The following is a 16,160-nucleotide window of genomic DNA, read 5'->3' as shown; positions in this document are numbered from 1 at the left end:
TGTGTGAGAAGTGTTATGATTTATGGGAACGAGACATGGGTAATGAACGTAGAGCAGCAACAAAGGCTGGAAAGGGTGGAAATGCGAATGGTTCGATGGATGTGTGGAGTATCGTTGAGAGAGAGGAAGACAAATGATGAATTGTGAAAGATGATGGGAATAGAGCCTGTGATGGATGCTGTGAAGATAAACAGTTTGAGATGGTTTGGTCATGTGTTGAGGAAGGATGAAAGTGACTGGTTGCGAAGAATGATGGAAATGAATGTAGAAGGAAGTAGAGGACGGGGAAGGCCGAGAAAGACTTGGCTAAAGATGGTGGAAGTAGAAATGCGGGCAAGGGGGTTAACAAGGAGAGATGCAGAAAATAGGGCAAAATGGAGAAGATTGTCATGGGGCCCGCAACACTAATCCCCGCTCTAGCAGGGAAATGGCCTTAAAATGCCTGTTGTTGTTGTTGTTGTTGTCACCTTTCACACCTAGCCAACGGACATCGTGCATTCTTTCAACAGATTACGAATACTATAAGAATTCCAAAAGGCAGAAAAACATCATGTACAGAAAAAAAATCTTTCAAAAAAAGGGAAATGCCTGTTGTTTTTATTAATCATTTTAGAGTGGTGGATGGTGTCTACTCGTCAAATATTAAAGGTGCCATTCGCTTTGTGTACGTTCCAAGTGGGTATGGGTAATGTGCTCACCCTTCCATAAGCCTGGATTTTGTATGTTTCGTATACAGTGCACAAAAACAACAGACAACTGGAGTTTTATTCATCGGTAAAGGCTTACATCTGATATTTCGGCCACAGGTGGCCTTCGTCCAGTATATTATGTGAGATGTACAACAGGTTTAGATTTGAAAGGCTTCAAGATCAATCAAGCAATCTATGTGATTTTTATGTCTGAAAGTATTGAAATGCATTATCTCTCCGAAATTTGTGGTAATTGTTGATGTTGTTGATGGCTGTTGTTGTTGTTGTTTTTGTAGCCCCATCATTTCCTCAAGTCGATGCAGACGCATTGCTCGACTACACAGAGACGACGGCCACCGTCCTCCTGCGGCCGGCCAGAGGCCGAGGAGCCTCTGTGAGGTGAGAAAATAATGGAATTTTTGAGCATCAAAGTGTTAATAATCACTGTTAATTGAACAAGCTGCAAGAACACCCAATGATTCGGTTTCTTTCGATATTTTCCTCCACGGGTTAAAACTCCTGATGATTACACAAAGGAAAAAGAAAAGCCCTGCAAGTACCGCAAGCATTTCTCCAGTCACACATCTGGTGTTTCACTCATTCGTGTTCTCCTTGGTCTTAACCATGTTGATGATACCTAAATTGTGAACTCATTCGTTTAATGCATTCAAAATACTCATTCATTTGAATAAATCCTGCCATCATACACATAATTGCATTTGCATTGTGACAGTTCCTCTTTCGCCTTTACTCATGAGCGTTTAACACAACTTGATATAAAACATTAATCTTACCACATTACGTCACATAATTGTGACGCCATGCTACGTTTTGGTGAGAAATGTAATTGAGGATTCAGAAGAAATGGAGAGCTACTAGCACTTTGTTGTACATCCTATAAAATCAGCTTCTTACCTCATTTTTAGTCACTGACTTGTACAGTTATGGTATTAAGCATCATCCCTTGGTTATCATTATGTGTAAAGGCTCCAGGCCCTGTTCTCTAATCTAGTCTGTTGAAGGAGCTGGGGCTCCCACGTCGATCGGAAGAATGGACGCGACAAAAAGCTGGAATTCATCCGAGTTGCTTTAATCAAACCAAACACTCAGGCACTCTGAAAAGCCCGTTTATCGGGCAGCAATATATATACATATTATCCCGGAGCGTTTGCCCAGGAAAGGCGAGAGGGGGCGTGGCCCAGCGTCCTGGCTGCGGCCTGGCAAGTTGAGGGCGAGCCTGCCCGGGCATCCCGACCGAGGCCTGGCAAGTTGAGCGCGGGCCTGCCCGGGCGTCCTGGACGAGCCCGGCATGGTGATCGCTCCGCGTCCTTGATAGGTGCAAGGCGATTGTGAAAACCCAGCGGTAGCCGATACACTGTCATGTTTCAAATAAAATACCAAATCCAGGCGCACATGAACACTTGTTAAAATCACTCTTCAACTAATGAGGCATGCTTTGACTTTTATTTGAATGGGATTTGCAAACATTCGTCTTGTCTCATTGTAAATGATCAGTGAAGATGAAAAATTCTTTCTGGTGCTATGCTGCTCCTGCTAATGCTGCTGCTGCTGCGGCTGCTGCTGTTGTTGTTGTTGATTAACCGCAGTCAGTTCTGCTTTAACAGGTCCATGGCACGGAGATAACCGAGCAATCTCCCAGGAACAGGCCCGAGATCCTTCACAGCTAAAATGTTGTGTTCTTGTCTTCGTGGAGCAAGGACCTTGCAGTCTTCCATAATGTTTTTTGTTGTTGCTGTTGTTGTTGTTGTTGTTGTTGTTGTTGTTGTTGATTAACCCGGGTCAGTTATGCTCGGACAGGTCTGCGGCATGGAGATAACCGAGCGATCTCCTGGGAACAGGCCAGAGATCCTTCACATATAAAATATTGTGCTCTTACCTTCGTGAAGCCAGGACCTCACAGTCTTCCATAATGTGTTTTGTTGTTGTTGTTGTGGTTGTTGTTGCTACTGTTTCTGATGCTGTTATTTGTTTTCCTACTGATCCCAGAAGGATTTTTCAGTCTGAGGCGTTATATTAATTAGGTTTTACAATTGAAAATAAAGTTGTGGCCAAAAATATTGGCACCCTTGTACTTTTTGAAAATGATGCACCATTTCTTCCAGAAAATTGTTGAAATTGAAAAATATTTTGGTATTTTGGTGTATTTCTTTGGTTTGCAGTGGAGCAAAACAAAAAAAAGCAGGAAAAATTACTAAATCTTAGCTTATTCCACACAGAAATCCTAAAATGGCCCGGACAGTATTATTGGCACCTTTTAGAAGTTGTTCGAAATAAATTGGTTTCAAGCCGGTGATTCTCCTTTACTTTGCAATTGAACTCACCTGTGGTGAGATGCAGGTGCCTGCATGATAAAAAAAATCACTCATTCAACCAGTTTGAATCGAGAAAAGGAGTCATTCAGCTGTTTTGTGTCACTGTGTGTACCTCAATTTCCATAGAGAAAAGAAAGAAAACCAGAGAATTGTCTGAGGAGGTCAGACACAAGATTGTAGCCAAGCATGGACAATATCAATGCTACAAGTCCATTTTCAGAGACCTTTATGTTCCTGTGTCCACCGTACATAATGTTATCAGGAAGTTTAAGGCCCATGGCACTGTAGCCAACCTCCCTGGACGTGGCCACAAGAGAAAACATGATCGAAGATTGCAGCGAAGGATTGTTCTAATGGTGGAGAAAGCACCTCAATCAACTGCCAAATAGATTCAACCTGACCTAACAGACACGAGGTACGACAGTTTCAACTCGCACCATCCGTTGCCAACTCAATGAAAGTGGGTTCTATGGTAGGAGACCCAGGAGCACCCCACTGCTGAGAGAGAGACATAAGAAAGCCCAACTGGAGTTTGCCAAAATACACCTGAACAAGCCAAAATCCTTCTGGGAGAATGTCCTGTGAACAGATGAAACCAAATTAGAGCTTATTGGTAAAGCACATCATCTCTATGTTTACAGAAAACACAATGAAGCGTTCAAACAAAAGAACACCTTCCTTACAGTTAAACATGGAGGAGGTTCAGTGATGTTTTGGGGTTGCTGTGCTGCCTCTGGCACTGAGTGCCTTGAATGTGTGGATGGCATCATAAAATCAGGAGATTACCAAGGCATTTTGGAGCGCAATGTTCAACCCAGTGTCAGAAAGCTGGGTCTCCGTCGAAGGTCATGGGTCTTGCAGCAGGACAATGACCCCAAACACACTTCAAAAAGCACCCAGGAATGGTTCAAGACAAAACGCTGGACTGTTCTGAAGTGGCCAGAAATGAGTCCAGATCTAAATCCCATTGAACACCTGTGGGGAGATCGGAAAATATCAGTTGGGAGAAGGCACCCTTCAAATCTGGGAGAACTAGAGCAGTTTGCATCAAAAAACATAGTTCTGAATCAAAAACAAAGGTGCTGTAATATTAACAGTGAAATAAAGAATAGTGAAGACAAATACTTTTGTCAATTTCAACTTATTTTTGGAGAAAATTGCGAGTTATTTGAAAAAAGTTCAAGCGTGCCCATATTTTTGGCCACAACTGTACATTTATTGAAGTCCTTCTTGAAAAGGTGTTATTTGAAGGGATTTTGAAATCACAGAGAAATGCAGAGTCAAACGCTAGAATTATTGCTGGTTTAAAGTGTAGGGGAGGCATGATCACAGACTGTTGTGTAGGCAGAAAACCCAGATTTTGTGGCCAATGTGGAGGTGGAAAATTATGGGGAACCGAAGGAGATGGAGAAAAGTGGAATTTATCAGCAGGTGTTGAATGGAACGATTCTCTTAATAACGTGATATGCTCTTAATAATGTGCGATGAGTAACATTTTTGTCACAGCAAGAAGTCGTTAAGATAGTTATTACCCTGTTGACCTTGCGGTTATGCCCATCAGCTCCTACCGTCTCGTTGTGTCCATGGAAGCGGTCCGCAAAGCCCGTGCCTTGACGCAATGTCCGGAGACCACTGCGGCCTTCCAGCAGCTGATGCCCAATGTAGGCGGCCTTTATGTGGCCGCTGCACTACCCGGTGACTCACTTTCAACTGAAAGACCTTTCACTGTTGGAGACAACCGCACCTACGGGGGTTTTTGGAATGCACCACTTGCTGCTACCAAGGTTTATACCATTTACCTGCAGGCTTTTTGTCACCATGGTGAGGTGAGTGATCGTGCATGGCACTTTACGGACATAATAATATTCAGAGCAGGCCCTCACTGTTTGATATTAGTCGATGTTATTTGGGTTTAAATCCAAGAGATCGCATTGTTTAAGAAAAAACAATGGGGGAAATATTTGGAAAGGTGATGCAAAATTGAATAAACTGCCATAAATTCTATATTTTTATAACACACTTTTATTTAACTTCATCTGAACTTTGTTTGTTTGTCCCGTTTCAAATCTTTGAGCCGTTCGTTTTCTAGGTTCCATACGTCCTCGAGAGCTGAAATTTGGCCCACGCTCGTCTTTTCTGGTACATTTTCATCTATCAAAATTTAATCAAAAAACAATTGTTTTAAAACTTTTTTTTTTAAAGTGTATATCCCTAAAACACGTTTTTTTCATTTACTTGTTTCTAGCAAGTCCAAATTACTGAAGTTATAATTTTAATTACTAGAAACACTTGCTCCCTTTGGGGACTATGGTAGTTCGTCTTCCCCCTCCACCGAGGAAGAGTGGGGTGGGGGATGGGGGGGGGGGGGGTTCCTTGGCTTTTGCATACCAACACTTATGCAAAATTTGGTTGAGATTGGGTGAAAATCGTAAGTCGACTTCCGTCACCCCAACTTTTTTTGTAGCTTTTATTGGTTGCTTTATGCATATTTATTTGGCTAGAAGAGCATGGGAGAAGTTAATTTATTTATAATCCCAGCCACCTGGAGTAATTTAATAGGTGAGAGCTGATTGTTTATTCCCTCCATTTGCGGATGAGAGACGTGATTGGGTCTTTATTTGATGATTTCTTCTTGAACTACTTCACTGGAGACCATAAAACCCATTAAATTGTAAAGGTCTTTTTCTGAGGAGATCTCTTTGCATATTATCTTTTCCATTACGAATGACCTTGTTTTTCTACAGCGTAGCCCGTTGGGCAATGCTGTCTAGAACAGCGTTTGTCTGTCTGTCCCCACAAATGTACACCAATCAGAGCTGAGGATCTGGTCACATGACAGGGTGACAGCGTTTATTAACCATTACAGTTGCATATTTTACGATAAGGAAATATAACAACCTTCTGTGGAACGTTTTGGGGTCCCCGCGGGTGTTGTAAAGTATGTAGAAGGTTTCAGAAATTCCTCAATACAATTATGATTTTGAAATGTGATCAACATGTACCTTGCTCCCAAATCGGGAAGTGAACAGAAAACGATGGTTTGCTGGTCTGATAATATCTCGATACAATCGTGATTTAATATTATATTTTGATATATTAATACCATATGTTAATTTGTGATTGGAATGATGAATAATGCTGTTTGGAATGAAAATATAGAGAACGTGCTGTCCATTCCCGACGTTCGACTGAAATTGACACAGGAACGTGGAATTTATTGGTTCATAGTTTGCCATTCGCCATTTTTCAACCAAAGTCATTTACGAACCAGATGCCCTTGCCTGAAGTCAAAAAATGTAATACTTGCATTATTTGCTAACTGCTAACTGGTATCCCCACCTAGGTCATACTATCCTCTTCAACTAACATATCAAACAAGCCCAGCTACGCCTTTGTTAGACTATCGGTCTGGTTTTTCATTCAGCATACTGAACTAATTTCAACTGAAAAATTTAGAGATCATGGTATCTCGCAAGATTTGTGAATTTAACTTGTTTTTATTTTTATTTTTTATTGTTCTTAAGGAACAAAACAGGAATTTTTTTTTTTTTGTATACAGAGTCGAGGCTCGTGAAAGAGCTAACATTTATCAAACAAACAAATCAAACAAACAAGCAAACAAAGTATATAAAAAGAGGAGCGGTCGACAAGATGGGGAGAGAAGGGGAGGAAGCACACAAACACAACATTTGAGAGCAGGGACATCCAGAGATGTTTAGGAGGGAGAGGGCCTGGGGGGAGGCAGGATAGGTATAAAACGCAAGGACACCAAGGACTTCCAGGAAAGAAGACAAAAGTCACCTCAAAAAAGTGGATTTGGGGTGAAATTAGCAGGGGTAGAAAAGATCAAGGTTTTGGATTGGGGAAGATAAGAGATGGTGGTGAACAGCCGTTTTAAAGACCTGGAGGGAGGAGTGGGATTGAAGAGAGTGAGGGAGTTTGTTCCAGAGGTGGGAGAAAAGAGGAATGAAGGAGAGCAGAGAGTCTTGATTTTGGCAGTTTAACCATAAGAGGGTTGCAGGCAGATCTTGTGCGACCTGCAGGAATATTTGGGGGACAGAGCCCAGAGAGAGCTGGGGGAGCAAGGCCGGAGATGAGTCGGTAGAAGACGGAAAGACCACCAACCTGCCTGCGGTGAGTAAGTGAAAGGCCTCTGGAGATAGCGTCATCGCGGGAGATTCCAATGATTCTGAACGCTTTGGTTTCAACAGCGTGAAGACGAGCTAGGTGTGAGGCAGGAGCACCAGCCCAGAGGGGAGAGCAGTATTCCATTGAGCTGCGGATGAAAGCCTTGTATGTGGTGAGGAGCTCAGGTGTGCCAAGGAAGGACTTCGCACGACAGAGGATGCCCAGTCGGCGACTGGCTTTGGAGGCCAGCTTGGAAATGTGGTTTTCCCAGGAAAGATCATGGCAGATAGTGAGACCCAAAAGCTTGAGTGACAGAACTTGCTGGAGAGGATTATTCAGAAAGTAGATGGGAGGGTTGTCCAGTCAGTCTTTTCGGAGAGACATTGTAAGAGTGTGAGATTTGTCAGGATTGAAAGACATGTTCCACTTATTTGCCCAGTCTGTGATTTTGTCCAGGTCTGCAGAGAGTGAGGAGGCTGCAGACTGCCGATCTGAGGGATGAGGAATGGAGCGGCAGAGAGTGGAGTCATCAGCAAAGAGATAGAGAGGATTTTCAAGAGAGTCAGAGAGATCATTGATGAAGACCAGAAAAAGCACAGGGCCCAGAACACTGCCTTGGGGAACTCCAGCCTGAACAGGAAGAGGAGATGAGAGAAACCCATTCAGGGCCACACGTTGACTACGACGAGAGAGGAAGTCCGCCAGCCATGCGTGGAGATTTCCATGGATACCAAAGGAGGAGAGTTTGGTGAGCAGAGCGAGGTGCCAGACCGTATCGAAAGCACGTGATATGTCGAGGGAGACAGCTCTAATTTCCTGTTTGGCATTGAGGACCTCCATCCATTGTTGAGACAGCAGAAGCAGCATGTCCAGAGTAGAGTGACCTGGTCTGAAACCAAATTGATGATCAGAGATCAAGCCATTGGAGAAGAGGAAAGATTTCATATCCGAAGCAATGATGGATTCCATGACTTTGCTGATAATTGGGAGAAGGCTGATTGGTCTGTAGTTGCTAGGATCTGTTTTTGCACCTTTTTTGTGCAAAGCGGTGATGTTGGCTGATTTCCAAGCAGATGGCAGTTGACCTTGAGCAAAAGAGAGGGTGAAGAGAACAGAGAGAGGGAGTGAAAGAGCGGAAGAACAGGATTTTAGGACCCGTGGGCTGATGCCATCAGGTCCAGTTGCAGAATCAGAGTCGAGGGTTGACAGAAACTTTTCCACCTTGTCAGGAGGAAAGGACACGGAGTTGTTAACACGGAGTTAATGTTGTTAACAACGGGAAGGAAGGGGGAAGACATTGTGAATTTAACATTACATTATAATTTTTTCATCATTCTCTGTCGCCCACTCAATGAAAGGGGGTTCTATGGTAGGAGACCCATGTGTCCACACTTTTAACGTTGTTATTTTTTACTTTTAACATTGTTTTTAACGAACGGGAAAAGGAACAACACATGTTTTAATCGTTTAGTCATTCTCCTTCGTGCTCCTGTCGTTTTAGACTATCATTTGTGCCTAATTCAATACACATGTTTAATGGCAATGCGAATTGGCAGTGGATGAAAATTTTTCATGTTTCTCGTCGACAATAAAAAAGAATGAAATGAAATAATGGGCCGAATGGCCTCCTTCTGCGCCAAAGTTACCTTGCGTATCCTTTTGGAATTATGTTCAGGATGGGAAGAAAGGGGGAGGGGAGGACAGGGGAGGAGGATGGAGAGTTGGGGTGGGGTGGTATGGATTTGGAGAGGGAGGGTGAGGTACTGGGTGGGGTGGGTGGTTGAGGACTTGAAGAATAAATTGGGAGGACAGAGAGTTGGACGGCATAGAGGAGACAGAAAGTTCGGAGAGGGAGGTAGTGGGTTTTTTGGTTGGGATTGATGATTTGGGGGATAGGAAGGGGCATTGAGAATTTGAGGAAAAGTAGGGAAGGGGTGAACAGAGTTGGTGTGGGGGGCAGACAGGGGACAGAAAGTTGGGAGAGGGTGGTTCAGGCTTTGAGGGGGGGGGGGGGGAGGAGTGCAGAGTTGAGGATTTGGAATTGGGAAGGGGGTTGAGGACCTGAATTCACATTTTAAATTACGAATTTCTACGGTCCCTGCTCGTATAATATGCATATCTGTGATAATACACAAATATGTACTGCATGTTTATATATTGTTGCGGTTTTGGGAAACCACTAAAAAGTAATGGCAACCACCATACAGGTCCCTTAGTATAGTTATTTCATAGCAGACCATTATCTTAGCCCCTTCTCCTTATTTCGGGTTATTATGTCATTATGCGTTGGGGAAAGGAAAGATAGGTCCTCCACTCATAAGTGATAATTTGCCAGTCAATGCACCAGGCTCCAACGCACACCATCCAAGCACAAGGTATAAGTTCCTTCAAGAGAGTTTGTGGGGGCAGGCGAACTTTTCAAACCCACCAATCAGGGCCTGAGTCACTTTGGGGGAGCTTGTGGGGCGGAGTAACAGGCTCCACCAATCGGGAGCCAGGGCACCTCCAAGATTCTCCTCCCCCCCCCCCCCCCCCAACCCTCGGAGAGGGGGGACAAATGGAGATTGAACACGTTTTTGCAGACTCTGGGTCTGTCTCTCTCTGCTGGGTTCACTGAACTCGTTTTTGATTCTCTTCGGCCTGGGACATTGTTGATCTTGCCACTGAGCATGTGTTCTCCACTCTTGGGCCTGGATTGTTCACCTAGCACGTGCCTGCATTATTGACTCTTGGTTTTTTTTTGGACATTATGGACATCCACTTTTGGCCGGTCTCTTTCTGCCCCCTCAGCACGTGTGCATCCGCTCCTGACCGGACTATCTCACAGGCCTCTGCATTATTCTGACACTCTTGGTTCTTGGACATTGTTGACCTGGACATTGTTCACCTTGCCTCTACACATGAATGACTCGCTTAGCCGGTTTCATTCTTGCACGTGTGCACGACGTATACTCTACCCTGCACAAGATCACGACGTACTCACTCTCCACGTGTCCCTGGCACTCTTCTCTGCACGGTTCCCTGGCACTCTGCTCTGCACGGTTCCCTGGCACTCTGCTCTGCACGGTTCCCTGGCACTCGCTCTGCACGTGTCCCTGGCACTCGCTCTGCACGTGTCCCTGGCATCCTTCTCTGCACAGTTCCCTCTGGCACTTACTCTGCACGGTTTCCGACACTTCTCACCTGCTCGTGTTCTTGCTGGGATCGACTTTACCTGCTCATGCTGCTCAGTGGCGGCACCAGGGCGGTAGCCATCGTGAGGAGAGGCATCTGGAGCATCGTAGCTGTTTGTGCTAGCAGGTTTACAACGTTCGTTCGTTCCCCTACCCCTACCCCTCCCCCGTGAAAGTGTACTGGGCCCATGTCGTGTTTATTTGCAGTAATCGTAGCAAGGTGTAGAAGAAGCTAAGTTTCTGCCTTTTGTCCCTTTTTCTTTCCGATTGATAAGTTTCATTGTAAATATCTGCAATAAATCAAATTGTTAAACGTTTTCTTTTCTCTCTGTCCGTGAAAGTCTTTTCCTCCAAGGATCCGCCATTGTTCGCACCGAGGTTAACAATCGGCCATAACAAAATTAGCATTACCCCGGCGGTTACCAACGGTTTTCACTCGGCCATCTAAAGTGGTGTACCGCCGGAGGGAAGGTACGTTCCCAGATTGAAACCATCACATTGTACAGGTAAGCTATCGCGAGTTGGTCCAATTAGCGTTCGCAGTTGCTGGTTCGCAACCTGCCGAGGTACGGAGTTATTCGTGCGCGGCAGCCGCAGGTCCGGTAATTTCGGGAGGGAATTGGAGGTTAACCCCCTCGTAGTAAACCCGAACCCCGGTTCGTAACATATTTGGTGTTCAGGAGTAGGATTCCTGTCCGAGCACCGTAACAAAAAAATATATATATATATATATTTTTGTTACGGTGCTCGGCTCGGCTCGGTACATATATATATATATATATATATATATATATATATATATATATATATATATATATATATATATATATATATATATATATATATATATATATATATATATATATATATATATATATATATATATATATATATATATATATATATAATTATAAAATTGAAATCTTGCGTGTTTGTATGTAACATTCGATCGGTCCGGGGGCGTGGCTTACCCCTTTGAGAGAGTAGTAATATCCACCATTTTATTAACTCGCATAGCTTTGAGGCCTGTTTTGTAGGCCCGTGGTGTCTTGCTCTCTCTCTGTTTTATTTCAAATCAAATTCGATATATCATTTCATTTTTCACAGTCGCTAACATAGTTTTAGACTCGGTTGAAAAAAAACGGGAAGAAAATCCGATGAAAGTTTCCGTTTATAGAACGAAATGAATTCTGAAAGGCTTGTATCTTCAAGGCCATTGAGTCTGTTTCACGCCTTTATCTTCAATCTAAGTCGCCATCTGATTTCATTTTTATCGATGGTTTTAGACTCGGTAAAATAAATAATTGAGAACATTCACGCACACACGGGAAATTGCAGAGATATATTTTAAAAATCGCGCCACGTTGATATACGAAAATACACCGCCTAAAATAACAGGCATACAGTATATATCTTCGTTATTTCATTCCACATTATTACCCGGAAGTAAAATATGTTTCAGGAAATTACCGAGAGTTATTTCTTCGATTTTTTTTATTCGTTATTTGCGCATACACTTTAAATAGGTTTATTTGAAATCTTTAATTTTCACAATGTAATTTATTTGTCATTTGATGATCGGCAAAAATATGTTTCAGGAAATTACCGAGAGATATTTCTTCGATTTTTATTATTATTACCGCTTCCATCTGATTTCATTTTTATCGATGGTTTTAGACTCGGTAAAAGAAATAATTGAGAACATTCACGCACACACGGGAAATTGCAGAGATATATTTTAAAAATCGCGCCACGTTGATATACGAAAATACACCGCCTAAAATAACAGGCATACAGTATATAGCTTCGTTATTTCATTCAACATTATTACCCGGAAGTAAAATATGTTTCAGGAAATTACCGAGAGATATTTCTTCGATTTTTTTTATTATTTATATGCGCATACACTTTAAATAGGTTTATTTGAAATCTTTAATTTTCACAATGTAATTTATTTGTCATTTGATGATCGGCAAAACGATAGCACAAACACAATACTATTTGCAGGAAGAATGTCGTATCAACCCTCCGACGGCGCTACGGACGCGGACAACGAATCACACCTCACGTCTATGGACGCGAATAGCAACATCCGCACGAATCAGTCATCAATGATTTTCATTGACGCGCCTGGAGGCACAGGGAAGACGTTTCTTATTAACCTTCTCATAGCACTGGTTATTACCGAGAGATATTTCTTCGATTTTTATTATTATTACCGTTTCTTATTAACGTTTCTCATAGCACTATCGCAGAGTATTGGAATCTCCCACGATGAAGCTATCTCTGAGGGCCTTTCACTCACTCACCGCAGGCAGGTAGGTGGTCTTTCTGTCTTCTACCGACTCCTCTCCGGCCTTGCTCCCCCAGCTCTCTCTGTGCTCTGTCCCCCAAATATTCCTACAGGTCGCACAAGATCTGCCAGCCACCCTCTGATGGTTAAACTGCCGAAATCTCGGCTCTCTACTCACCTTCACTCTTTCATTCCTCTTTTCTCCCGCCTCTGGAACAAACTCCCACACTCACTTCAATCACACTCCTCCCTCCAGGTCTTCAAAACAGCTGTTCACCACCATCTCTTATCTTCCCCCATCCAAAACCTTGATCTTTTCTACCCCCACTAATTCACCCCAGATCCACCTTGTTTGAAATTCCAACTTCTTTCCTGGAAGTCTTGGCAGTGTCCATATGTTTTATACCTCTCCCACCCCCCCCCTTCCCATGCCTCCCCCCCAAAGCCCTCTCCCTCCCACAGTTCTCTCGATGTCTCCATGTCTCTCGGTCCCTGCTCTCAAATGTTGTGTTTGTGTCCTTCCCCCTCTCTCCCCATCTTGTCTACCGCTCCCGATGTTATTTGTTTTGTGTGTCTGTTTGTCTTTCTGTGTGATTAATGTTCGCTCTTTCACGAGCCTCGATCTTGTATACAAAAAAAACCAAAAAACAAACAAACTGATTCTCTCTAAAGTGAGAGCGAGTGGAGAAGTTGCCCCCTGCGGTGGCCTCATCTGGCATAGCTGCTACCCACATGCCTGGTGGAAGAACAGCGCACTCAAGGTTCCAAATCCCTCTGACACCGAGGGAAGATGGCGTATGCAACATCGATAAAAATTCCACTATCGCAGACCTCTTTCGAAGTACAAAACTCATCGTGTGGGATGAGTGTCCTATGATCAGGAGAGAGAGTTTCGAGGCTGTGGATCGCACGTTGCGTGATGTATGTGACAAAGACGAGCCTTTTGGAGGGATCTTGACGATATGCTGTGGTGATTTCCGTCAACGTGATCGGAGATAAGGGCCGAAATCACGTGTCACAGGTAAGTGATTTTGAACGCTGGAGAGGTGAGCCTTATGGCTTGCTGGCTCAAATAATCTCCCTGATGATGTCCAGCGTTCGCTTTAATTCTATTCTCATATCTATTCAAACTGACATTGACCCAACGGGTCATGGGTCGTCTAGGGGTAGCATCATCATCATCATTGGTTGAGGGGTAGCATCATTGGCTGAGGGGTAGCATCATTGGCTGAGGGGTAGCATCATTGGCTGAGGGGTAGCATCATTGGCTGAGGGGTAGCATCATTGGCTGAGGGGTAGCATCATTGGCTGAGGGGTAGCATCATTGGCTGAGGGGTAGCATCATTGGCTGAGGGGTAGCATCATTGGCTGAGGGGTAGCATCATTGGCTGAGGGGTAGCATCATTGGCTGAGGTGTAGCATCATTGGCTGAGGGGGCACATCATTGGCTGAGGGGGGACATCATTGGCTGAGGGGTGGCATCATTGGCTGAGGGGTAGCATCATTGGCTGAGGGGTAGCATCATTGGCTGAGGGGTAGCATCATTGGCTGAGGGGTGACATCATTGGCTGAGGGGCGGCATCATTGGCTGAGGGGCGACATCATTGGCTGAGGGGCGACATCATTGGCTGAGGGGCGACATCATTGGCTGAGGGGCGACATCATTGGCTGAGGGGCGACATCATTGGCTGAGGGGCGACATCATTGGCTGAGGGGCGACATCATTGGCTGACGGGCGACATCATTGGCTGAGGTGTAGCATCATTGGCTGAGGGGTAGCATCATTGGCTGAGGGGTGGCATCATTGGCTGAGGTGTAGCATCATTGGCTGAGGGGCGACATCATTGGCTGAGGGGTAGCATCATTGGCTGAGGGGTAGCATCATTGGCTGAGGGGTAGCATCATTGGCTGAGGGGCGACATCATTGGCTGAGGGGCGACATCATTGGCTGAGGGGTAGCATCATTGGCTGAGGGGTAGCATCATTGGCTGAGGGGTAGCATCATTGGCTGAAGGGCGACATCATTGGCTGAGGGGTAGCATCATTGGCTGAGGGGCAACATCATTGGCTGAGGGGTAGCATCATTGGCTGAGGTGTAGCATCATTGGCTGAGGGGCGACATCATTGGCTGAGGGGTAGCATCATTGGCTGAGGGGCGACATCATTGGCTGAGGGGTAACATCATTGGCTGAGGTGTAGCTTCATTGGCTGAGGGGTAGCATCATTGGCTGAGGGGTAGCATCATTGGCTGAGGGGTAGCATCATTGGCTGAGGGGTCACATCATTGGCTGAGGGGGGACATCATTGGCTGAGGGGCGACATCATTGGCTGAGGGGCGACATCATTGGCTGAGGGGCGACATCATTGGCTGAGGGGCGGCATCATTGGCTGAGGGGCGACATCATTGGCTGAGGGGCGACATCATTGGCTGAGGGGCGACATCATTGGCTGAGGGGCGACATCATTGGCTGAGGGGTAGCATCATTGGCTGAGGGGCGACATCATTGGCTGAGGGGTAGCATCATTGGCTGAGGGGCGACATCATTGGCTGAGGGGCGACATCATTGGCTGAGGGGCAGCATCATTGGCTGAGGGGCGACATCATTGGCTGAGGGGTAGCATCATTGGCTGAGGTGTAGCATCATTGGCTGAGGGGTAGCATCATTGGCTGAGGGGTAGCATCATTGGCTGAGGTGTAGCATCATTGGCTGAGGGGTAGCATCATTGGCTGAGGGGCGACATCATTGGCTGAGGGGTGGCATCATTGGCTGAGGGGTAGCATCATTGGCTGAGGGGTAGCATCATTGGCTGAGGGGTAGCATCATTGGCTGAGGGGTAGCATCATTGGCTGAGGGGTAGCATCATTGGCTGAGGTGTAGCATCATTGGCTGAGGGGCGACATCATTGGCTGAGGGGCGACATCATTGGCTGAGGGGCGGCATCATTGGCTGAGGGGCGACATCATTGGCTGAGGGGCGACATCATTGGCTGAGGGGCGACATCATTGGCTGAGGGGCGACATCATTGGCTGAGGGGCGACATCATTGGCTGAGGGGCGACATCATTGGCTGAGGGGCGACATCATTGGCTGAGGGGCGACATCATTGGCTGAGGGGCGACATCATTGGCTGAGGGGCGACATCATTGGCTGAGGGGCGACATCATTGGCTGAGGGGCGGCATCATTTGGCTGAGGGGCGGCATCATTGGCTGAGGGGCGACATCATTGGCTGAGGGGCGACATCATTGGCTGAGGGGCGACATCATTGGCTGAGGGGCGACATCATTGGCTGAGGGGCGACATCATTGGCTGAGGGGCGACATCATTGGCTGAGGGGCGACATCATTGGCTGAGGGGCGACATCATTGGCTGAGGGGTCTTCTCCTCACTGCTCATTACTAAAAACTGCTCTTCTATGTGAGGATTGATAAATAAAAGCAATTAGAACCAGTAAATTTAGTTTTATGTGGCATTTTGCCTCTATTAGAAAGTGTGAGAAAATTAAATATCTTCGCCATAGGTTGACCTTTGACCCCCACTGTAA

The 16,160-nt window shown here is 45.3% G+C and overlaps 1 protein-coding gene across 1 annotated transcript in view; it reads left to right on the top strand.

Moving 5' to 3' along the window:
* PTPRK (protein tyrosine phosphatase receptor type K) overlaps window positions 1-16,160 on the top strand; it is a 455,725-nt gene that overhangs the window by 196,334 nt on the left and 243,231 nt on the right. The window contains exons 12-13 of the mRNA XM_078772597.1: window positions 986-1,088; window positions 4,584-4,848. Coding sequence (XP_078628723.1) covers window positions 986-1,088; window positions 4,584-4,848 — 368 coding nt within the window. The remainder of the gene's footprint in view (window positions 1-985; window positions 1,089-4,583; window positions 4,849-16,160) is intronic.

The sequence above is a fragment of the Myxine glutinosa genome, chromosome 2 (assembly GCF_964187855.1).
Source record: "Myxine glutinosa chromosome 2, kmMyxGlut1.1, whole genome shotgun sequence".
NCBI lineage: Eukaryota > Metazoa > Chordata > Myxini > Myxiniformes > Myxinidae > Myxine > Myxine glutinosa.
This window is presented reverse-complemented; position numbering and strand designations above follow the sequence as displayed.